This window comes from Carex rostrata, chromosome 18 (genome assembly GCF_964058835.1).
Source record: "Carex rostrata chromosome 18, lpCarRost1.2, whole genome shotgun sequence".
Lineage (NCBI taxonomy): Eukaryota > Viridiplantae > Streptophyta > Magnoliopsida > Poales > Cyperaceae > Carex > Carex rostrata.
The window spans coordinates 8,646,589-8,671,064 of NC_135935.1; the positions used below are offsets into that span (position 1 = coordinate 8,646,589).

The 24,476-nt window shown below is 35.4% G+C and overlaps 1 protein-coding gene and 1 long non-coding RNA gene across 2 annotated transcripts; both read right to left on the minus strand.

Annotated features, from left to right (window-relative positions):
* Window positions 1-4,271: 4,271 nt before the first annotated feature.
* Window positions 4,272-10,044, minus strand: LOC144569271 (ubiquitin carboxyl-terminal hydrolase 2-like). The gene is made up of 3 exons (XM_078319539.1): window positions 8,918-10,044; window positions 5,209-8,033; window positions 4,272-4,776 (listed from the first exon to the last, which is right to left on the minus strand). The coding sequence occupies exons 1-3, from the start codon at window positions 9,455-9,457 to the stop codon at window positions 4,539-4,541; spliced, it is 3,603 nt and encodes a 1,200-aa protein (XP_078175665.1). The 5' UTR covers window positions 9,458-10,044; the 3' UTR covers window positions 4,272-4,538.
* Window positions 10,045-12,226: 2,182 nt separating this feature from the next.
* LOC144569838 (uncharacterized) lies at window positions 12,227-13,325 on the minus strand. Its single transcript, XR_013516160.1, has 2 exons — window positions 13,187-13,325; window positions 12,227-12,505 (listed from the first exon to the last, which is right to left on the minus strand). It is a non-coding gene; the product is annotated as an uncharacterized LOC144569838 (long non-coding RNA).
* Window positions 13,326-24,476: the final 11,151 nt, after the last annotated feature.

A 24,476-nucleotide genomic window follows, 5' to 3' on the forward strand; every position in this document is an offset into this window, starting at 1 on the left:
TTACTATTAGTAGAAATATAAAATATAATTTTTGAAATAAAAAAACGCTATTTATAATAGCTTTCGCTATAGCTCCGCTATTCGCTAAAGCTTTTTTTTTGTCTCCCCGCTACACCGCTATAAACGCTATTTAGAAGCTTGCTTATGACTCATAACATAATTATATAATGTGCCCACGCATAACAAAATTTGTTAAAAGTCATTATAACAAAATCCAACAAATTGTCATAATTCATTTAAATGAGCGAGTTGTTATGACTATTACTTGTTTTGGGCTTTAGGCGGAGGTTTTGGTTCTGCCGATTTACAAAAAAAAATGAATATGAAACTATGAATATTAGTATATTACACATGATTAAATGTTACATTGTGCTCACTATATTACACAAGATTAAACATGAAACTATGCTCACTATCTATCAATCTTAATGAGGCAAGCTTGATGTTACACATAATTACATAGGATTAAATGTGGCAGGGATTAGATGTGGCAAATTCTTAATGAGCGAGTTATGAGCGAGTTGGGACATGCTCATGCTCGCTCATTAAGTAAATAAGCGAGTTGTTAATGAGCGAGTTTAAATGAGCGGATAAATGAGCGAGTTTAGGCTAGCTTTTAATGAGCGAGTTATGAGCAGCTCACTAGTTATAAGCGATTTACTCACCCCTAATTGGGGCGGTGGTTTTTGAGTTTTGAAGTTTTGAATGATAACTAATTAATTTTGATTTTTTAATGTGGTAACTAAATTTTTTTTTGGGAAATCTAATATGTCGACACCGCTTTAGACGGATGCAATCTTATCAATCAAATTTAAACATACAATACTATTATTTAGATAGAAATAACTGAAATTGATTTAAAGTTCGCTTCAAAAGCAGTATTCATCTAATTATTTTTTATTATTTTTAGCGTTCAGAAATTAAACATTCTCATCCATTCTATAAATAAACTTCTTTTGAGATAGATAAAAAAAAATTAAAACTAATATTTTTACCAACATGATGCTTTGAAAATAATTTTATTAAAAAATCCCTGCATCTCTAAAAATTACAACTTACAAATGAAATGGCTAAATACAACTTAAAATTAGAATGAAATTATATATGAATGTATGACGGTTTAGCAGAGTTGGTTCCATTATGTGGTGCACCATGAGCAGGCAAGGGTTTGTTTGTGTGAACAATGCATGAAAATCCATGTGAATAAAATTAATAAAACCAGATGTAGAAGTGACATATTGATGGGACGTGGGTCCCATCTCTACTATTTACAAATTGGGGATACAATGACCTTTTTGTTTTCTCTATGCAAATTTAAAATTAAATTTTAAAAATGAATGAACGTGTTACGTGTTATCAACCTGATAGTGATAGCTACTGTGTATTATCAGTGTTTTTCTAAAAAAAAAAGAATGAACGTGTTATGGTACAGAATATGAGCTGAGGTGCGACAATAATGTACAATATTTTAAAATAATAAAAATACAATTAATGAATTTATATTTATCCACGTACCAACCAAGTTTAAAAGATGATGAAATTTGAAGTGCGTTTCATATTACATCAAGTGACTTGATTTTAACTTTCCTAAATTAGCAGTCAATGCATAATCAAATTATACTTAAATTGCATGAAATTTAATTGTTAAACTATCAATATGTCCAATAACATGCATATAAATGTATTTTTAAAATGTAAAATTTATTTGATTTTTATTAATTCGTTATCAAAATAATTATTTATTTGTGAATTAATTAGTCAGATTACTTGTATATCTTGGAAAAGGCTTTGAAGTAATCAATGTTATATCATATGGATATACATATATTGGAGCACTCGTCTTTATTGTATTTTCAAGTCAGGAACTGAGATGCATGAAGAAAAAAAATACAAATTTAAAAGCATAATTTTGCATTAAGTAAAGTTGAAGCGAAGTAAATATTAGATGGCTATAATTATTAATATTTGTTAATAGTGAAGAAAAAGTTTTGACCAAAAAAACTAAATTATCGTCATGTTTTATGATAACAAATGTTTTGAGGATAAAAAAATATAAAAAAATTAAGAAATTCAATCATTTAAGTTGGCTCCATATAATAAAGGTCCATACAATAAAGGTGCGTTACTTCGTCTTAAAATAATTAAAAATAATTTTATTAAACAAATTAATGCAACTTAAACACTTTAAAATCACCATTACATTATTTATCAAACAATTTCAAATTCATTGCCTACGAACATATCTCTATTGCATTGAATTTGAACGCAACAACTACTATTTAATTTTCAAAAATCTCAATTTCATAATCAATGGTCCTAACCTTTGAAAAGAGAAAGAAAGAGGGAATCGAATCATCTGCCCTATCAGGAAATTCCTGTCTCCAGAGTCACTGCGGGGTGGGCCCCCATTACTGATAAAGGGGCTGGTTACTGTTACTTTTTAAAATGGGGGCCCACTCCGCAGTGACTCTGGGAGCAGGAATTTCCTGCCCCCACGGGGGCAGACGATTTGATTCCAAGAAAGAGAGGCTTGAATACTGGAGAAGAGATCACAACTTGCTGTCACCATCATTTTCTCTCCCCCTACCAACTACTCCACTGCCGCTACTTCTCCACTCTCCGAGAGAAAAACAGAGTGATTGGCGTGTGAGAGAGAGCGAGAGGGGCATCAGATAAGAAGAGACCTCAACCAGCTGCCACTGTGTAACAAGATTCGTAAATTATTCATATTTAAGTTGTTGTCAAATCAATCCGTATATTATTCAGTATATCCGAATTGTTTGTTAATTTTACGAATATATTTCAAATTACTCTAGACCAAAAAAGTTCCTATTATATATTTTTTTGAGCTCTCTTGTGAAACTAACATCTCTCGTTCAAATTCAATGTATAATTTTAAATTATATCCAACTTGTTTCTGAATCACAAACTTTTAACTCCATCAAATCTTTTGCGAATTATTAAATTGTCACTATGGCTACTGATATGGTCATGTTCCTAAGGCCCTTTTAGCTTCAATATAGACCATAAACAAGGCCGGGATTCGGACCTCGCATAGAGGCCAACTCGAGATACGAATGAAAAGCCTATGTTAAAGCCCATAATTATGAAAACCTTATGCCACCCAAAATAAACGGGCCGAGATGGTAGCATGTTCAGCTTCAAGTTATTCGACACCGCCCTTCGAGCGACATAACCGCTCGTGAGGTCGATTACGACATAATCGTTTGCGAGGTTGGTTATAACATAACTGTTCGCGAGGTCAGTTACAACATGGCCATGATCCCACGATCTAATAATCGTTCCATGAATCCGCTTATCCCTCGTACGCGTAAGGCAGTTCATAGGACGGAGATCAGACTATATATAACTTTTCCTTTGACAGGAAAGGGGCCAACCTCAAGCTATTCATGCTTATATATTCTGAGATATTACATAGGTCAGAGTACAATATCTTCGAGATCATCCCTTAGTCTCCGAAGTCACTGTCTAATTCTCGATATCCGAGATCTTCACTTGATCTCCAAGATCCAACACTTCCTCGTCCCGCGACTTCAAGCTGGACAAATCCAATCTAACCCCTTTTCAGCATACGGCCTACTCTTCAGAGATAACCCGTATTAGCTACCACTACCCTTTTCGACTCTCTCCTCTGCAACATCATCTCTCTGTTTCCTTGTCATCGGTGACAATCTGCGCTACATGCTTAGTAGTGCTTGTTTATGTTGAATGTTGATGTGAATTATGTTGTGGATGCAGAACAATAAATGTAATTTTATATGTAATTCTATATGAAGAGGGTTCCAATACCTTATCATATCTCATATTGTATATTTTTGTTTTCAAAATTCAAACTGTTAATCCGAATCACTCAACATGATATTTATATTAAAATATATTTGAAAATGAAATTTTATAATTTTTGAAATTTTTTTACTAATTTTTAAGATAGGTACAAAATTATTGTTTTTGGACCGTTAAAAAAAGTTATTTTCTACCATCTTAAAAAATAGTAAAAAAAATTCCAAAAATTATAAAATTTTATCCCAACTATATTTTAGTACGAATATCATGTTAAACGGTTTGAATTGACCATTTAGACTTTAAAAACGAAGATATACAATATGAGACATTAGAACCCTCCTCATTTTATATTTATGTAATGAAATTATACTGCCATAGTTTTCAAAAAGAGGGGGGTAGCCATGCCAAGGTTTCAAAGAGAGAGAAAGAGAACCAAATCCCACAATCTTACTTCAAAACTTTCTTACTTGAATTGCAACTGATCCTTTTTCTATGTAATGAAAAAACAATATTTGAGTAAATGTATCAACCAGGACCAAAATAAATAAAAAATAAAAAATCTATAATCAAATTACTCTTCTCCCAAAAATCCAAATTCACAACTCAGAGAGTTTCCACTGAGCCCAAAAAGAGATGACAGGCTCTCAACTCAAGGGGAAAAAAAATAGTACTACTGAATTGTAAATTCGGCCCCCCCTCCCAAAACCCCTATATCAATAAAAAAAAAATTAAACTCAATTTTCATTTTGAACCCTCTCATAAAATAGAAGATAAGCCTCGCTCCTCAGTACTTCTGACAAGGATACCTCTTTCACGTGTGAATCACTAGCATAAAACCATGTCTGACCATGGACCCCACCTTTCAGTGTTTTCTCCGCTCTGACGTATGCGACGTAGTGGCCCATGCTCATGCTTCCAGAATGTTCCACCAGACCAACTAGCCGATACTCACACTTCTTCTTATCATTCGACCTGAAAACAAGAATAAGTTCGAAATATTTAATGTATTAATGGGATAATCCTTTTGGTCAATTGCCAGTATTACAAGGTAGGCTACAGTGGCCTATGCAAGCAATTAGTATGGCTAGTACAGTAACAAAATCAGAAAGTGAAATGCCGGTTCAGACCAGTGTAATTGTCTTACAATTTGAAAAAGAAATAATAATACACATTAACCAATAATAGATTAAATACATGCAAGGATTCTGCACAGAGCAAGAAAAAAATAACTTGCGTGCAAACACATACTTCGTTTCAGAAAAATGGAAGTACTTGTGTGTTTTTAAATTTCTTCAATAGCAGGAGCAAACTTTCCTAAAATACTAGAGGTACAGGATCATTTAAGTTGATTATAGAAGGGGCAACCTTGCAAACAAACTTGCCTGAGAAAATTATATAACATACCTCCTGCGAACATAAGGTGTCAAGTCGAGTATCTCTTCAAAGTTGACATGGCCCCTTAGCTTGCTGAGACGGCCCCGAGCATCCTGACTAAACCTCTTCAGTTGCACTGTCAGCACCTGTGGGGCCCGGTCCACCAAATACCTCTTCATTGCATCCCTCATCACTTTCTGTTTCTCATCCCCCTTTCTACAATCCTGGTCATTTGCATTGCTCTGTAATGCTGAACACTTCTCACAGTGCCATGCATGCTCACCTGTCAATAGCTCTGGTTTTGTAAACAGCTCAAGACAGCTCACCACAGATACCGGTTTATCAGTATCATCCACTTCCTCATTGTTGAACCCAAACCCAGAAAAAGTACCACTACCCCAGAAAATTGAGTCAGCATCATCCTCATCCTCAGGCTTTGCACCGGGTCTATTAACTGGTCCTATAACCTCCTCGGGTTCATTGAACATGTCCCCAAAACCATCGAATTCCACCTCTTGTTGCACCACTGTCTCTACATTTACTGTGGAGGAATCCGTTTTGATTTCATTTGTGTTTTCAGGAGGGTGCAGGGCAATTGAAGTACTAGTATTGGTATCAGTCTCAGGTTTTGCATCCTCTTGCGTAATAGAGCTATCAGCAGATTCATCTTTGGTGGGATTACTGTCAGGAGGACCTGAAGTCTCAATGATGGAATCTCCACATCTATCTTGTGAATCAGAGCTGGTTGAAGTTAATCTCTGGTTGGGTGAAGCAGGTTTTGAACCTGAGTCGGCAACATCCATGCACAATGGAATACTCTCCTTGAAAGCCATACTTCCGGGCACATAGTCATCTACTTTGATAATAGAGCTCTCCAATCCATATGACTCGGCCTCAGAATATGCATGCACCCTTGTTTTAACAACCGTGCCATGGATTTCGGAGCCTTCATCCATCAACCAATCCGTATCATCTTGTACATTTGCTTTTAGATCCATGCCATTCAGTTCGTCACCCAGATCATGCAGCCAGCCTATATCATCATCTGCCTTTGCTTTGAGACCTTCCACTTCTTCATACTCACCATGCAACCAACCGTTATCACCATCAACTTTCACTATGTTCCCTTTAAGCACAAGTTCCTGCTCATGGGACCCAACAAAACATGATGAAGTGTTGGCATCATTAACCTTCGCATCAAAATCCATGCTCTTTGTTTTGTCCCGCTGATCGGGCAACAAATCTGCATCATCCACTACCTTCAAACTGAGAAATGCACTATCTGGTTCGTCTGACATGTTTGCGCTGAGTGTGCTCTCCCATTTGTCAGAGCCGACACAAGGCGAAGACTCATTGTCTACCTTTAAAATAGAACCATTGGTTGAATCTGTGGACTCCATTGAGCACGAGGGACCTGCCTCGTGCATGCTTGTGTGACCAATACCCGAGCTTGAGCCACCAGTATCAGCTTTGGAACCAGTGAGCTCTTTTGCATTGTCAACACCCAATTCAATGTTTTTCTTGCCAATAACCATGGCTGAGCAGCTGGTATCAGCTTCGGAAGATATATTTTGTAGGCCTTCTGCACCTTGTTCAACAACTATGTTCTCAGACACCGTGATCTCTCGTTTGACTGGGTCCGACTCCTGAAGTGAGCCCTCTAACCTCATTCTACACTCAGTGTCATCATTGCCAAGCAAGCAACATGTCTCGGCAACAGCAATAGCAACCTCCGGTTCAGCTTCAGCTTCACCTGCTGCAATAACTGTGCTCCCATGCTGCAGTTCAGGAGACATGTTATCAGAACCCAGAACCTCAGGTCCAGATGACTCTGCCTCAGAGGGCTCCTGTGCTATAGCAGCACTGTCCTGATTAGAAAGGAAGTCCATCCAGGAGTCATCAGCCACGTCAACAGCTGTGCTCTCAGGGCCTGAACCAGAACCAGACCCATCAACCTCTTTGGAGCCAGGAATCTCTTCTGATACGTCTGCACCTGCTTCAATAAAGGTGCTCTTGGGGTCGGACATCTCTCCTGCTTCGGAAACTGTGCTTGCAGTTTCGCCTGCTGCTTTGAAACTGGTACTCTCAGTGGTATCCTTGTGTTTTCTTGTCTTCTCCTCATCTGCGGTAGAAGACCTTGAGGCTGGCCTATCTCTGAACCGCTGCGACCTACCTCTGCCCCTGACAAGTGGAGGCCTGTTCCCTCCTTTTTTAGCCACTGTACTTGTCTTTTTGGCTGGTACTGGCAGAGACAGGTCGAGAAACGGTTCGTGTACAACAGAGGTGTACCCACAATCCAGACAAGATACTGTGCTTGACAAACGGCCACTGAACATCGAGTCCACTAAAGTGGGCCCTGCTGTGTCAGAACCACCTCCTTTGTCAGGATCAGCCTGTTTTAATTTCCTCACAGATGTCTCCTCTGTATTCAACCCATCTAGGAGGTACCGAAGAAGTTCGTGGCTGTCCTGTTGTTGGTATCCACGGAACTGAGGGGCCTTGGCACAAATATTCCCAAACAAATTTTTTGGACTCAATACCCCTTTACAGTCCTCCTCGCCATTGGTTTCTAAGAAGAGTTTTCTCAAGGACACAGTAAGCGGGCCCGGGACAATAGTAACATTGTTGTCAGGATCAGAGGTTTGAGGGTTCAGGAGGGATTCACGAAGCATTTTAAGAGCTAGCAGGTTTTGCATGACTGAGTTGAAGAAACATGTATTGCCGAGGTTGGCAAGCCCTCTGATGCCGTGGTGGTGGGGCCCAGCATGGAATCCAGATTCTTGTTTTACATCCGATTTCATGGCTTTGGTGTAGTCAGGTTCTGATGTTGGTTTCGGGGTAGTTACTATTGCTTCCTGTTTTGTACCACAAAACAAAAGAAAGAGTGAGTTGGGATCTATATCTCAATAAATACTGTAGGAGAGTAGTTTTCTGCCGTCCTAACAACTTCATACCAGGGACCATACAGCCAGTTCCTTCACTTACTCAAACAGTGCTATATAATATTCTGGCAGGAACTCAATTTAAGTGCCACAAGTAAGCTTGGGGTATGGTACCACCTGGTCCATACAAATTCAGTGGTACCAAGTACCAACCTGAGTGGTATACTATTAATAATCAAAGCACAATCCTCAATCTAAACAGAGTTTTATATAATAAAGCCATTATAAAACAATTAAAAAAGACAATATCACTTGGCAATTAGTGCACTTCAATTGAGAAAAGTTCTTTAACAAAACCTATTGCACAGTTTTTGTACAAGTGAGATACATTTTCACGAACAAAAAGGCCACATTATGTTTGTGGTGTAGAATGATTGGCATCAAGACAGTCAGGTCATGTTCCACTGGAATTCCACAATACTTTCACTTTGGAATCTGATAATGTATGATTCAATCTATCTATTTTTTTAATTTATATTAAATTAATTGTTTTCCCAAAAATGGCATTACATATGCGAAGTTACACATTGCAAGCACATCAGAAACAAATATAAAAGAAACAGCAGGGAATGCCGACATTGTGTTCCTTTTGGTATCTCCGAAAATGCCAACAATGGTTACATGTTAAACATGTGACCATACCAGTATCTGCCATGACCCAGAAAATTCGGAATTCTTGTTGTCTCGGATGCATTGGTAAACTATCTATCATTCACCACTTCCTAAATAATGCATTAACTCTAAATAACAAACTTTATATACATCAATTAAACAATAGAATTCAGCATTCCACCAACCTCTATAGATGGCATCTCAATCGGGACTTCAGCATTACACAAGTAACACCAAGCTGTACCAGTGCTATCAGGTCCCACAGCCCAGTTGTGCCTCTCCTGCTTGGCATGACGCCTTGCATGTCCATATGGCACTTCTTTGTCAACTTCACCACCACAGAAACTCCTCCCACAATCCAAACAGACCCATATTGGATTTGGGTTGGGTTTTGCTTCTCCCCCTCTTGGCCCAGCCCCACCTCCTTTCTTTTTTTTCTTCCCTCCACTGGCACCTCCTTTTCTGCTCGCTTGTGGCAATTCATCACGGCAATGGTCGCAGGATGAAAACTCACTATTTGAAGAGAGAATGGAAATAAGGATTTTGTTCAGGTGCAAATCTCCCTCTGTGTAGTGACCGCAACCTTCTCTGCTTTTGGTTGTTTCTTCTTCATTGGTGGTATTGGGTTTCGGGTCCAATTGATCCTGGTTTGGATCCAAATCAGATCCCCGCGACCTAGGCTGCTTTCTGGGGTTTCTCCCTTTAGGCTTTACTCTCTTCCCCATAATTTGTTGTGATTAGGTGTTAAGAATACAGAGGGATTTACAGGATTTGAGGGAAATTAGAGAAAATTGGAAGAGGATAAGAATCGTGGCTTTTCTGGAAGAGGAAAGAGAGTAGAAGAATACTAACGATTAATAGCGTAAGAGAGACTTTATTATTGGGTATAGAGTAAACTATATTTGAAGCACTTGTGGCTATTTTCCTTTACTCGGCTATTAAAAAATAAATTAAATTTGGAAGAACCGTAAATAAATAAGGCGGAAATATCTGGTAAGATAGAAATTGATATGGAGCAGGAACCAGATCGCAAATTTTTGCGCAACGCCAAAAATATAGAGATAATTTTATTCAGTGAAAAATCAGTAGCTTCTTAATCTGGATACGGATTTGCAAAGGATAAAGATTTGTTACAGAAGCTACCTCGCCTCAAATTAATGGAGTTTCTCCAAACGAGAGAGAGAGAGAGAGGTACGGAGGGAGAACCGGTGATGGAGGCAGTGATTTTTTTTTTTTTTTTTTTTTGTCCTCGCCGGACCACCAAAAAAAAAAAACAGAGAAAGGGAAGGGAAAGAGGAAGAAGAAAAGAGTTTTAAGTCGGCTACTAAAAGGCTTTGGGCCTCAAATGGGCTTAGATTAGGGAAAAAAAAAACCTAAAATGTATTCTGCACTTCTGTTGCAATTAAAAAATATAAACTAAGGTAAAATTAAATGCGATGCAATAAAAAAAAAAAAGTTCGGAAACCATAATGTAATGGTCCTTTTTTTTATTTAATTTTTCAACTTGCTTATAGCTTTGCTTTGAGATTGATTAGGAACTTGTGTGATTATTATCAGCAATTTTAAAATTTACATTGTCTTTTTTTTTTTTCATTGCAAGTAGATCAGTGTTACTGCTTACTGATTTTCGGACCAGGAGAAATATGGTGTAAGTAATGAAAAATATATATTGTATTGCAATTACTGCTCAACCAATTTTTCATTAGTTAAATAGTATTTAGAAAACTGATAAATTTCGCCCATGGACATTGAACTTTTACGAATTGATTATTTAAGTTTGATTTATCTCTCAGCAACCATTGAACATTTTATTTGTTTCAATATCTTTTACATTTTTCAGTTTAAAATACTAACGAAATATGACTGTCTATCTCCATGTCAATTTATTGTTAGTATTTTGAACAGAAAAAATAACAGAACGATTTGATTGAAACAAATGAAAAATTTCTATAATTAATCCGAGTGACCAATTCATGACAAAGAACGAAGTTTAGTGACATCCGGCAAAAATTATTCATTTAGAAAATCATGTTAGTTAGGCGTATTAGAGTTTCTCAAAATCTACTGATACTACAAAAAGGTACAAATTATAATAAAAAACGTGGACCAAAATTGTAAATGGAAAGAATAATGACAATAATGGAATGAATAATTGTAAATGGAATGAATAATGAAAATAACCCTTCCTCCGAAAATATCAAACAAAATACCCACTCCTAAATTCTCTTGTCAAAATGGCCCTGTGGGTCCCACATTTCCCTTCACTTTCCTCTCCCTTCTCCAAATCCATATCCTCCCAGCTGCTGAAGGTTAAAATAGATAGAATCTACGGCCGTTCATTTTATTAACGATCACGATTTAATCTTGATAGCAACCCAACCTTACTTTTAATAATATTAAACTGACCAGCTGATTTGTCCCATGACTCCCATCTCTCTCACGAGAGAACACACGGCGTAATGAGAACCTCTGCATCAACACCCGCATCCTCTCCGCCTGACCTTCTTTTGTTTCTCCATCTTCTATACCTCCACTTTGTTATCTAGAGTCTAAACTTCTTCCACGAGCACACCTCAGTCAATTCAGAATCTCATTTTCACATGATGAAGCTTCAAATAACAGAAGTATGCATTCTAGCGTAGCTGCGTAGTTATGCCTTGAATAACTCCAAACTCTAACATGGACTCAAATGGTATACCCATATGAATTTTGCTTTATTTAAACCTCAATCATGCAACTTTTCCATTATTTGATATCCAACCTCAATACCTTACATTATAGCCAACTGCAATTTTGATCAGTTTACTCGTAAGAATTCAATTAAGTCACAATTAATCCTCCTCGTGTGATTAAAGTTAAATTTTATCATTTTCACCATATTGGCCCTTAAGCCTTAAGCATATTGTTAATCCTCAAAAATTCATAATTACTCTCATATATATTTTGCCTTGAGCTCTCCTTTGTGGCATGCCTTGAGTTACAAAAGTTGTGGCTCCATCTCATAAGTTGGTCTTGGAGTAATCGTTTCTCAGTTATGAGTTTTGACTTTTTCATCCTTTGATAGATGTTTTTTGTTTTTTTTTTCAATAGAAAATGAGTCCTTCGAGCTTTTGAAATAGGACATGGGATGTAGTTGGTGGGGACAGCGGAGTTAGGCCGAGGGTCAAGGTGGCTGCAGCAGTGCAACATCGACGGAGATACGGGAGTAGGCCGAGAGAACGCAGAGGTTCATCCAATGAAAAAATAAGCTGGAGAAAATAAAAATAGGTGGGATTCGTGAGAGAGAATTTAAGAGAAGGGTCGTCGGTCAGCCGGTCAGTCCAATCTAAAATGAAATATATATGTTTCCTTCGTATAGCACAGAACTATGCAAAGGGGAATGGAAAGTAAGAGAAATGTGGACCCACAAGGTTATTTTGACAAGAATTTTTGATGGAGGGTATATTGTTTGATATTTTCGAAAGGTGGGTTATTTTATCAAATCTCCCTAAAGAAACAACAACGAAACACTCATGTCTTTTTTATACATAAATTGATACTGTATGCTTCCTTGCATTTACAAACATGGTACATGCCTCTGATAAAAATCCGTCTGATAAAAAGAGAAATGCATGATTGCACCTAGAATGCTAACCAAAGTTATCAAAATCCACTGTAAATTACAAAATGCAACTAAAAACAAACATGATCCTATTCCTCTATGAGTAAGGCCAAAATCCATCTTTCCCTGGCTTCTTTACAAATATATCATTGTACTCTGGCCGAGATGTCTGCTTCAAGGAGTTCAGAAAATGTTACATATATTAAAAATTTGCAGAAACAAAGGTCGAAATTTAAAACAACTGCTCTAAACAAGGCAGAATAGAAGAACACAATAAATAAGGCTGTGCTGGAACAAACCAAGTCAGCCCCATAACACTCACAAGGCCGTACCTACACACTTTTGTACGGTGATTGCATAATTCATTGCAACAGAGTGGGGGGCAGTCCGATGCCTGCTCGAAGCTGTCCTCTATCCACATCAAGATTCATGCGAACTGGATCCACACAAATCTTAAAAGTTGACCACTTGAATCTTGATGCGGATCGGACAACTCTGACTTGGCATCGGACTGAATTTCGCCTCGATTCCCATTGCAACAGTATCACTACAAAGCAGCAAGCTCATAATTGGTACACGGTTTTGCTTGGTATACAATACAAGTCATGAACCAAAAATCTCCTATCTTGTACCAACACCTACTATCATGAACAGAAAATTCATACTGGTACAAGAGTGAGTTATTACCAGTATGACTGGTATGATATTGAGCAGTACCGGCTGTCATTGATTTCAGCACACACAATTAGTTGGACCAAACCGAAATTCTAATTAAACCCAAATCAAATCCACCATCTAATCTGGTCAAATTCTTTAGAGGAAACAAAATTATGAGAAGACTGAAAACACAAACCAGATCCTTGAAAATGAGAAAGGCAACGATGAAAAAGAGCACGACGAGGATCTCGAACTCTGCCAGGCGCACAAACGCAAACACCGAGTTCACTGCTTTGCTCAACCATGAAGATCCATGAGCCCGGTTCACCGAATCGACTCGTGCACCGCCGCGTCGGTGCCGCGTGTTCTCCATCTTTGATTTCTCGAGTTCAGCACGTGGAGTCAATGAAGTTACAAGAGAAACAGATTCTTTCCTTTCTCGAGCCCCCGTTGGTGTCTTTCGTCACGTTTTTACGAAGCTCACCCCAATGTTTCACCAAATTCTTCTTTTAAAAGAAAAATGGATGTCAAAATTACAATATCAATTATGCCTAAGGGCTTTTCTCAAAAAGAGAAACTTACAATATCAATTGCAGCATGCAGAATAATTTTTAATACTTAATTATCAATTTATCTAAATTTATCACATCAGCAGGTAATTAATTTGTAAGCGACAAATATGAGGATATAAAATTCAAAATTGCAAAACAGTAAGTAACGACTGAAATTACAATTAATTACAGGGGATTGAATGAAATAAATTAATTCAACAATAACTGCTTGCTGATGTAGTGATGTGACAAGGAAACATTGTTTTGCAGTTTTAGCATTAATTAATATAAAAAAACAATATTTTTTTTGTACTAAAAACTAAATTTGACAAAATATTAAACACAGATGGATTTGAAAGTAAAATTAAACTATATGCGTCTAATTTTGAAAACAAAATTAAGAAGCACCCCTAAAAAATTCTTTACAAAAATATGAGGTGGATGCACATGACTTCCAACTCTCTCTTTTTTTTGCTGCAAAGCTTGACTTTTCCAAGTTCGGCTGCTATTACATGTATATATAGCAAATCGAACATTTTTTTTTAAAGTAAAGCCGGTAGAAAATTTTATTAATTTAAAGAGTTATAGATTAGCTGTTACATAAATTAGACAAAAATCATCTGTGTGCATAGTTGTTCTGCTGGTAGACTTTATCGAAGAAGGCACTGAATCAAACCAGATCGGGAACTGAATTAATCTGGTCAGGATAGTCACCGCTCAGAAATCTCAATAGAGGCACTGAATCAAACCGGATCAGGATCTGAATCAATCAGACCGAAACAGTCACTACTCAGAGGTTCCAATAAAGAGCCGCCAGTGTGGGAAGCAGAAAAGGAAGAGAGAAGAGGAGAAGAAGAAATAGAACACATAAACAAACCCCAGCACAAATAACATATAAAGTAAGTAACTATATGTACAACTCGTTCCACCCACTCTTCTATTGCTAAAGAGAAAAAAAAAGAGCTCGGGATAAGAGAAGAAAAAGCGAACCGCTTGTTTTGGAAAATAAAAGCCCCCATAAGAACGATGCGAAGAACAATGACTAGATCCATGAAGCAGAAGTACCAAAGAACGGTGGCCAGATTCGCTAGATGGAAGCACCTATTCAAATGACAACGGAGCAATGAGCAGTGACTAGATCCATTAGGTTAAATCACCAAAAGCGATGATCATATCCACCAGACATAATATAAAGAAAATAAATAGAAAGTAGATGTGTATGGTGAGTGGGAGGTGATTTCATTCCTGAATATTTAGAAAGTTCAGATAAATAGTAAATCTATTCCATATCAATTAATATGGTACTAAAAAATAGAATAATCATTTCTGTACCCGCGCTACAGTAATTGTATTTAGAGGAATAATATATTATGGTCCCCACTAATTATAATATTTCCACTAATTATTATTCTAAAAGGATATTATATAGTCTCAACTAATTATTATTCTAAAATTCTAGTAGCACCCTTTCAAAGTCTGGCACTAATTCCGCATCAATATTTCTCTAACAAAAATAGTTGGTCTCATAAAAATAAATACTTCAATGCATAAATATAAATACTTTCAATACTTAGATATTGATACTTTCAGTGTCATATGTAAAAAGATGAGGAATCCAATTACAAGATTATGACAGTTTAGATCCCCATAAGCAGTTATGTAAAAATTACAACATTGTTTACTATATAGATATAAATACTTGTGTTATTTGAACTATATACTTCAAGATTTGACTATTAATATTAAAAAAAATTATAGATCTGGAATGATTGTGGTCCCCACAAGTAATTATGGCAATTTAGGTGCAGGTACGATGTCAAAAATTTCAAAAAAAAGGTGCGGGTATGATTATTTAAAAATAATTAATTTATCATTTACATTGTTTACTATATAGATATAAATACTTGTGTTCTTTGAACTAAATACTTCAAGATTTGACTATTAATATTTTAAAATAAAGTTATAGATTTAGAACAGTTGCGGTCCCCACAAGCAATTATGGCAGTTTAGGTGCGGGTACGACATCAGAAATTTCAAAAAAAAAGTGCGGGTATGATTATTTAAAAATAATTAATTTATCATTTACATTGTTTACTATATAGATATAAATACTTGTGTTCTTTGGACTACATACTTCAAGATTTGACTATTAATATTAAAAATAAAGTTACAGATCTGAAATGCAGTTATGGCAGTTTGGTCCCCACAAACAATTATATATAACAGTTTAGGTGCGGGTACTGTGTGAATACTGTAGCAAGGGTACTCATATTAGCTTCCTAAAAAATAATGAAAACCACTTATGCAAAGAGTCGGACACTTTTAAAGACACATAATTAATTTAAGTAATAATAAGCAAATGAATATAACAAGTTTGTGACATCCATATCAGCCATTGTTATTAAAACCGGATCAGAAAAACCTAAACCCTAAATAAAAAAAATTGAACCCTAAACCAAATTCTTTTTTACCGAAATTTTTATTTGTAGCACACAAAAAAAAAAAAAAAAAAACCAAAAGATCATAGATTTAGGAGATTTTCATATTTTCACGGACCCAATCAGTGAACTTATATTAATAATCTATAAAAAAAATTATAGTACATTATTTGATTATTTTTATAATAGTACTTATATCTTATAAAGTATTTAAGAAATCAGACTGATTAATTTATCGGTCCAATCTGTGAACTGTTGATCTGAAACTTCACGCAATTGAGCATATCTCTACTGGATGGGGGCGGTTTTAAGGGGTAAAAATATTCACATATCAGATTTGACTCCATGCAGTAAATTAATTATATTTTTTTAATATTAATTATTAGAGTAAAGATTTTAGTCCCCGCTGATTAGTCATCTATTAGTCTCCCTAACAATCTATTGTCATTAATATGCAAAGTCAACCGTGTTTGACTCCTCTCTCTCTTCTGATTAACAAAAAAGCAAAATCATATTCACGTCCTTCACGGCCTCCGCCTCTTCTCTTTCTCGGCGTGGTGCACCGTCGAGATCCGGTGAGGAGAGCGTGGTGCATCGTCGAGATCCGATGAGGAGAGAGTGGTGCACCGTCAAGATTCGGCGGGGAGAGCGTGGTGCACCATTGGAGGGGGTCCATGCTAGCCCAGCGAAGGTTGCCACAGTGGAACATATGAATACTTTATTAGTTAGATATGAATACTTCATTTGTTAGATATGCATACTTCATGTTAGATATGAATACTTCTTGGAAGAGGTGAGGTGAGAGAGATGGATCTAACTTTTGAATTTTGAATTGTATAAATTATTTCGAACATGTATGAATACTTCATTTGTTAGATATAAATACTTTGTTTGTTAGATATGCATTCATGTAAATTATACGATTTGAAAAAATTTGGCTTACTCAAGATGGCTTTCAAGATTTAGTTGTTCAATGGTGGAACTCTTTCAATTTAGATGATGATTTAGGAAATTCTTGGAAATTTAAACTCCAATTTTTTCGAAAAAAATTAAGGGGCTGGAATGCTAATCTTCTTGGTGAAAAGAGGAGGTTGAAACAATCCCTTTTAGACCAAATAACTAATTTTGAATTACAACATGATTCACATTCTTTATCTACTTCTGACTATACTTATTGGCAGGAGTGTCAATCTAATCTTCATAAAATTTATCGTGATGAGGAAATTTTTTGGCACCAACGGTCTAGGTTAAAATGATTTTTAGAGGGAGATTACAATACAAAAAAATTTCATATTGCAGCATCTATTAGGAAGAAGAAAAATGTTATTTCATCGTTATTTATTAATGGTATCCCTGAATATGATCCTATTGTTCTTAAGAATCACATTACTTCTTATTATAAGGATTTATTAGGAACCAGTTCATCTCGATTACTATCTCTTCAACCAGATCTTTGGTCATCTTCTGACAAACTTTCTCATGCTCAACAAATTTCTCTTGAGTTACCTTTTACTTTGGATGAAATTAGAAAAACAGTTTTATCATGTAACCCTGGTAAATCCCCAGGTCCTGATAGGTTATCTTTCTTATTTTATCAGTCTTTTTGGGACCTGGTTCACCCTGATCTCTTACGGTTATTCCTGGTTTTTTACAACAGAACTTTGGATATTTTGAAACTCAACTTAGCTTCCATCTGTTTGATTCCTAAGAAAGAGGATGCCTCTTCTATTACAAATTATAGACCTATTAGTCTTATTAATTGTAGCTTTAAGATTATTACTAAATTATTAACTAATAGGCTTTCTTTAGTTTTAGATCCTCTTATAGATGATTCTCAAGCTGCGTTTATTAAAGGTCGATTAATAGGAGATAATATTATTAGTGCACATGAAATCCTTCATCAAGTTAGGTTATCTAAACAGAAAGGCATCCTTCTCAAACTTGACTTTGAGAAAGCCTTTGATAAGGTTAATTGGAATTTTTTACTTGAGGTATTAGCTACTAGAGGTTTTGGTAATCTCTTTATTAATTGGATTGGTGATATCTTACGAAGTGGACGGACTTGTATTTCGTTTAATGGAGAATTAGGTGACTACTTCCATTGTAAACAGGGTCTTAGGCAAGGTGATACTTTGTCCCCTCTTCTTTTCGATCTTGTTGCTGATGCTCTTAGTAGGATTTTAAGTAAGGCTCAGTCGGCTGGCCTACTATCTGGCTTAGGTACTAACATTAAGGTTTTGAATCTACACTTTGTCGATGACACTTTATTATTTTTAGAGGCTAATTCCCTTATGGTTGAACGTTTGAAATTTCTTTTATTAGGCTTTGAAAATTGTCTAGTTTGAAAATTAACTTTGATAAAAGTGAACTTATTCCCCTTAATTTATCCACTCAGGAAACTTCTCTTTTAGCTAGTCAATTAAATTGTAAAATAAGTACTTTGCCAATTACATATTTAGGAGTTCCTTTACACTGGAAAAAACTAGTTGTTTCTGATTGGTTTCCTTTAGTTGACAAAATAGAGAAAACATTACAAACTTGGAAAGGTTCTTTATTATCTCTTGGAGGTAGGGTAACGTTATTAAATTCTGTTTTGACATCTATGCCCTTGTATTGGTTATCAATTTATAGAATGCCTGTCACCATTAGGAATAAAATTGATATAATTAGGAAAAGATTTCTTTGGTCTAATGGTACCCCTGGAAGGAAGAGATATCGTATCATTAAGTGGTCAATTGTTTGTTTGCTTAAAAATCATGGGGGCTTAGGTGTTTTAAACCTAAATTACATGAATATTTCCCTCTTAGCTAAATGGTGGTTTAGATTTAAAGATCCAACTGTTGATGGGAAGTGGAAATCAATTCTCATTGCCAAATATTGTTGGGGTTTTGACGGTTCAAACCCATTGATTTAGCTTAAGGTGCGGAAAGAGTAAAAAAAAAAATTTTACATCTACCTTAAGCTACGGATTAAATGAATCAAGAAGATCCGTTTAATCCTATTTACAGATCTACTCCATAATTGATTTTCTAAAGCATTAAATCTATTTACCAATTAAATAGATTAATATAACAATTTATACCTTATTTCCAAATCACAGTTGGAATGCAGACCGAGCGAGAAGAGCTACACCAGGGAAGGAATCGACTCGGAGTATCACACGTGTGATACCTCTATTGGTTATCCACCAGGACTAACCAGAGAGCGGTTTATTTCTTTTGCCAGAAATACTATAAACCGCGGAATTCTGCAAAAACACTATTCACCAAAAAAGGGAAAAAATAAATATATTTATGACTCAAAGTTATTCCGTTTCGCCAAAAGCAAAACCAGAAATACCGCAGAGTTTGCAAAAATATATTATTTCCGAATCTCGTAATAACCGAAACCGAGGAAGAGAGAAATTCTGATTAACGAAGAAATCAGATTAACACGTGAATTAGTAATTTTCTCTTTCACCCTCACCCCTCTATTTATAGGTTTTGAGGAGGTTCGCAAAAGACCGAAATACTCCTCAAAACAAATCTATTTACCAAAAACCCTTGACACCTCATGCTTTAATATGTGAAAAGACCAAAATACCCCTTCCACCTCACATGCCACCTTGCAAAGCACATGGAGAGGTCGGCACCATGGTGAAAAGACCATTTTGCCCTTGGCCCATTAAGGCATGAATAGTAAAAGGCTTTGATTTTGGGCTTTGACTTTGGGCTTTTAATCCTAATTAAGGCTTTGATTATTTTGGGCTTTTAAATCCATAATTCAAATCCATAATTAACAATTAAAATTCCAAATCAAATATATATATAATTGTCATGTACAATTATATTTCTTTTCGGTTATTGTTCGGTAACTTTTATACAACGTAACATGTACGTTTATAAATTAACCGTTGTTTCTGCTTGTCAATTTTATATGACATTTATAATTTAATTATATCACGTATAATTAATTATAACCATCTTAATATTAATTATAATCAATTTATAATTAATCAGTAAGATTGTCCGATTAGCTCCTATATGGTGTGACCCAATAGGATTTGTGTTATGTTGGTAAATAGAGTTAAAACTGTTTTAACTTCTATAATCATATGAGGCATCTGGCAGTATACACTATGACCATCCAATTACACAAATGATGATGTACTGTACAATATCACGATCCAGTAAACAATTTACTTGTGTCAGTTCTTCTGTCTCATAGCTATCAGATCAGTTTCAAGGTAGATGTGTGTCATCCTTGCTAACTGTATCTTTTCTTGATCTTGAGTAGATTATCAAATATAATTACTCTTGTAATTATACCGCATGCAGATAATCTAACTCTACTAAGGGGCCCAGTGATGCTATAGCTCGTATAGAGATACGAAGGACAAATAGTATTCTTGGCAGACTATCACTTCCTCAGCTAAGTTATACATATGGAAATGCTACCGTTATGACTACTTTTTACGGACAGCGTTAGATAACACTTACACATACATATTTCTTAGTGGGAACGATAAATACCTCATACTGTAGAACTTGACACTGAATGAAAACATAAATGACACGAACACAATTCTATTTAATATTTCATTCGGGGTCTGTCAAATACCATGTTCCTAGAACATGTATCTATGTGATTAAAATGACATCTCGTGTCAGGTGGTTTGTAAAACTTAACCATCTTTTAATCCACATACTAACCTTATAGCGGTAATTAGTGTTCTTGCTAATTACCTTGGTCAGTGACATTTTAAGAGTATATATCATCTATATTATGGAGTTTCACAATTTCAGTCATGAACTCAAAATGATCCATAAATGCAATAATACTCAAGGCAACAAAATGATATATAAATAAGCATTCAATTCATGAACAAAGATTTATGATAAATTATCGTATTATTGACTTCTAGATTATTACAAACTAACAAATATAACCTCAATGGTTTAGATTCTAATAGTTTTTCATCTTTTTGGTCTAGTATTTTAGATCTTACTCAAATATTTGATATAGGTATTAGTAGGGTTGTAGGCGATGGTTCCAATACTTCTTTTTGGTTCGATAGATGGCATGGCAATGACAGTTGTGCTTTATATTATTCTTTCCCTAATCTTTTTAGAATTATTTCTAACCCTAATATCACTGTAGCAGGTGTGTTCACTAATTTCCCCTCCTCATTCTAATTTAATAGACAATTAACTGGTATTATATTTTTTAAATGGTTACAACTTTTAGGTCTTTTCTCTTCTTATTCATTAAATTCATCATGTCCTGATATATTATTATGGAGATGGAATTCGTCTGGTCTTTTTACTGTAAATTCTCTCTATAATTGGTTGTCCTTTAGAGGTGTTCCAACTAGTATTTACAATACTCTTTGGAAGGCAAAGATTTCACTTAAGATTAAGGTTTTTGTTTGGTTACTTAGGCACGATAAAATACTTACTAAATGCAATTTACAATCAAGGGGTTGGCATGTTACTGTTGATTGTGTTTTCTGTGGTGCCCTAGAAACTGTAGATCACCTCTTTGTTACTTGTCCTTTTATTTCTTCTTTATGGTCTTGAATTGGTAACCATAACAACTTTCTTTTTAATTGTACTAAGGTGTCTGATTGATGTATTTTTGGTAGCTTAACAATTTAATTTCTAATCCCAATACAATTCGGTCACAAGCGCACGACCTTATCGCTTAGTAATTTGGGTATCAAACCACAGAGAGGTATTGTAAGTACTGGCTTACCGATTTTCAATAATCTAGACAAGCAAATATTGAGTGGTTTTCTTTTAAACTAAAATAAAAATGCTGGATGAATTAACTAAATGCAGAATGAATTATAAACTGATGCAGACTAAATTCCAGAACCTCGGCCTGAATTCCAGACAGAATGCAGATTGAATTATCTAAATGCAACTTGAATTAACAGAATGCAAAATAAATTCCAGAAACAGAAAATGATGAGAAATACCAGAGAGAATGGATATCTAGGGTTATGATTTCACTATGATACTTTTAATTATGTATTTCCAATTGTTTTTCTAATATTTGGGTTGCAATTATTGAGGGGGTGTTATCCTAAGGTAGATGTTTATCCACTTTCGCGGCTTCACACCGTATCTAGATTAAATAGGTCTCCTACGTTCGTGGCTTACCAGTTTTAATCTAAACCCATTAAGCTATTTGATAACCCGTGTTTTTCCTAAAAGCCTTTTGGACTACTCTCGTAGCTCCGAGTACTTAAGTTTGTTTACGTTGTTCTAGTAATTCAATTTCTCCTTTCGGTCCATCACCAAATTTACCTAAAATTGTTTGCATAACTATTGCTATTTTAAAAAGTACTTCTAATATAAATTTCTCCTTTCGGTCTCAATTTATTATTAGCGGATCCCTTAATAAAATAAGAAATAACTAAACAAATCATTCAAGCATTCATGAACAAATCAACATCACAACCACAAATAAAATTCAAACAATTAAATTAACATAACAAAAGTATCAAGTTACTCCCATATCCCTAGATAAAATGTTTAGCTAAGCATACTTTCAACACAAGCACAAATCATATTTGATTTCATTAAAATCAGAAAAATAAAATAACAAGGAAAACTTCCCTTAGTCAAATATCCTTCCTTTGCTTTCGGTTTGTCTCTGGCCGAGCCTCCCTCCTTTTGTTTTCCTCCCGCCGAGCTCTCCCAAAGAATAAATCAAAGTGTAAAATGAAAAAAGCTAAAATCAAGATGATCTCTCATTTCGTACAGAGCCCAATATATATCAGGTCTTTTCATCCAATCAAATTTTGGTAATAATTAAGTGCGCACAATTGGCCAGCAATCAAGTTCCTTAATTTTCCATGTTTCAAATGCAGCAAGTATGCGTCGGATATGATTAATTGGTATCAATTGATTCGGCAGCCAAATTAAATGCATTAATTAGCAGCAAATAGTCAAGATATCATGGATCAATTTGTTTCTTCGTTCGGCTTGATATTCTTGATCTTCTGTGCACATGCAAATCGCGTGGTTTCGTGCTCCAATTTTGCAATAATTAACAACTTGAGCAGTATCTTGTGTCTTGACTAACATTAACTAAAATTAAACGAAATGATAAATAAAATACAACAAAACATGATAATTAAGGTAAATTTTGGGCTCAACCGTGTGTCAAATAATGCATCAAATTATGGTTCATCACTGATCTTTGGTATTTCGATTATTGGATTCCATTAAATGATTCACTACTAGTGGAACTGATTAGGGCTGCAACTCTTTGGATTGTATGGTTAACACGAAATAAGATTTGTTTTCAAAATTCTCCTATACCTTCTATTAGGTCTGTAGCTGCTTCTATTATTACTTTAACTTCATTTTGGTGTAAGTCGTGCTTAGATAATTCTTTTTTCAAGTTATCTATGATTATACCTTTTGATGTTTCTTCTTTGCCTCATATAGGGCCTCTGTTAGTATTATCTGGCACGGATGCACAGGACCAAGACAGCTCCCCGCTGGATTTAGACGAGGACCCCGGTCTTGATTTAGAAGGGTTGGACCTAGCTGATTATTTGAGTGACAGAGCCGTTATTGATGCTATTGATTGTGCTGTTGGCCTTCTGCCAAGTATTTCATCTTCATCAGCTAGTGCCTCCTCTTCTAATGATATAGCAATTTCTAATTCCATTTAGTATTACTATTTCATGTTATGCTAGTATGTTTTTGTTGTTAGTTTGTTTTTTTAAAACTTTTTTGGTTATTAGGTGTCGATGGATTGTATGCTAGCGCTTTATTTTGGACATGTTGTATAAACTTTTTGTTTCGTAATGAAATCGGTGGTAAAATACCACTTTTGTCAAAAAAGAAGAAAAGAAAGATATGCATTCATGTTATTAGATATGAATATTTCTTATAAGAGGTGTTCAAGAAGAAGGGTCTGACTTTGAATTGTATAAATTATTTCAAACATGTATGAATATTTCATTAGTTAGATATGAATATTTCTTAGAAGAGGTGTTCAAGAAGAAGGGTCTGACTTTAAATTTTGAATTGTATAAATTATTTCAAACATGTATGAATACTTCATTTGTTTAGATATGAATACTTCATTTGTTTAGATATGAATACTTCATTTGTTTAGATATGAATACTTCTTTAGTTAGATATGAATTGATATCTCCATATTATGTCTAAATTACAGCCCTGATTTACACTAAAACCTGTGCTTTAAAGCCTATAAGTGTGGACTTTTTACTTATATTTCGATGAAATGTGGTACTGCTATGCTTTGTTTGGTATTTTGCAGGAAAAATGGCGAAAAACTAGATCTGACAATTTTTCATACGGCCCGTATGACATTCCCTACGGGCTGTACAAGATCTGCCCAACCACACAGAAGGTTCCACAACAGAGGCACAAAGTCTCCAAGACAAAGCACAGGCATACGGCCCGTACGGGGTCCCATACGGCCCGTAGGGCGCTAATTCGGAAAATCCAGCTGGAATCTGAAATGAGCATAA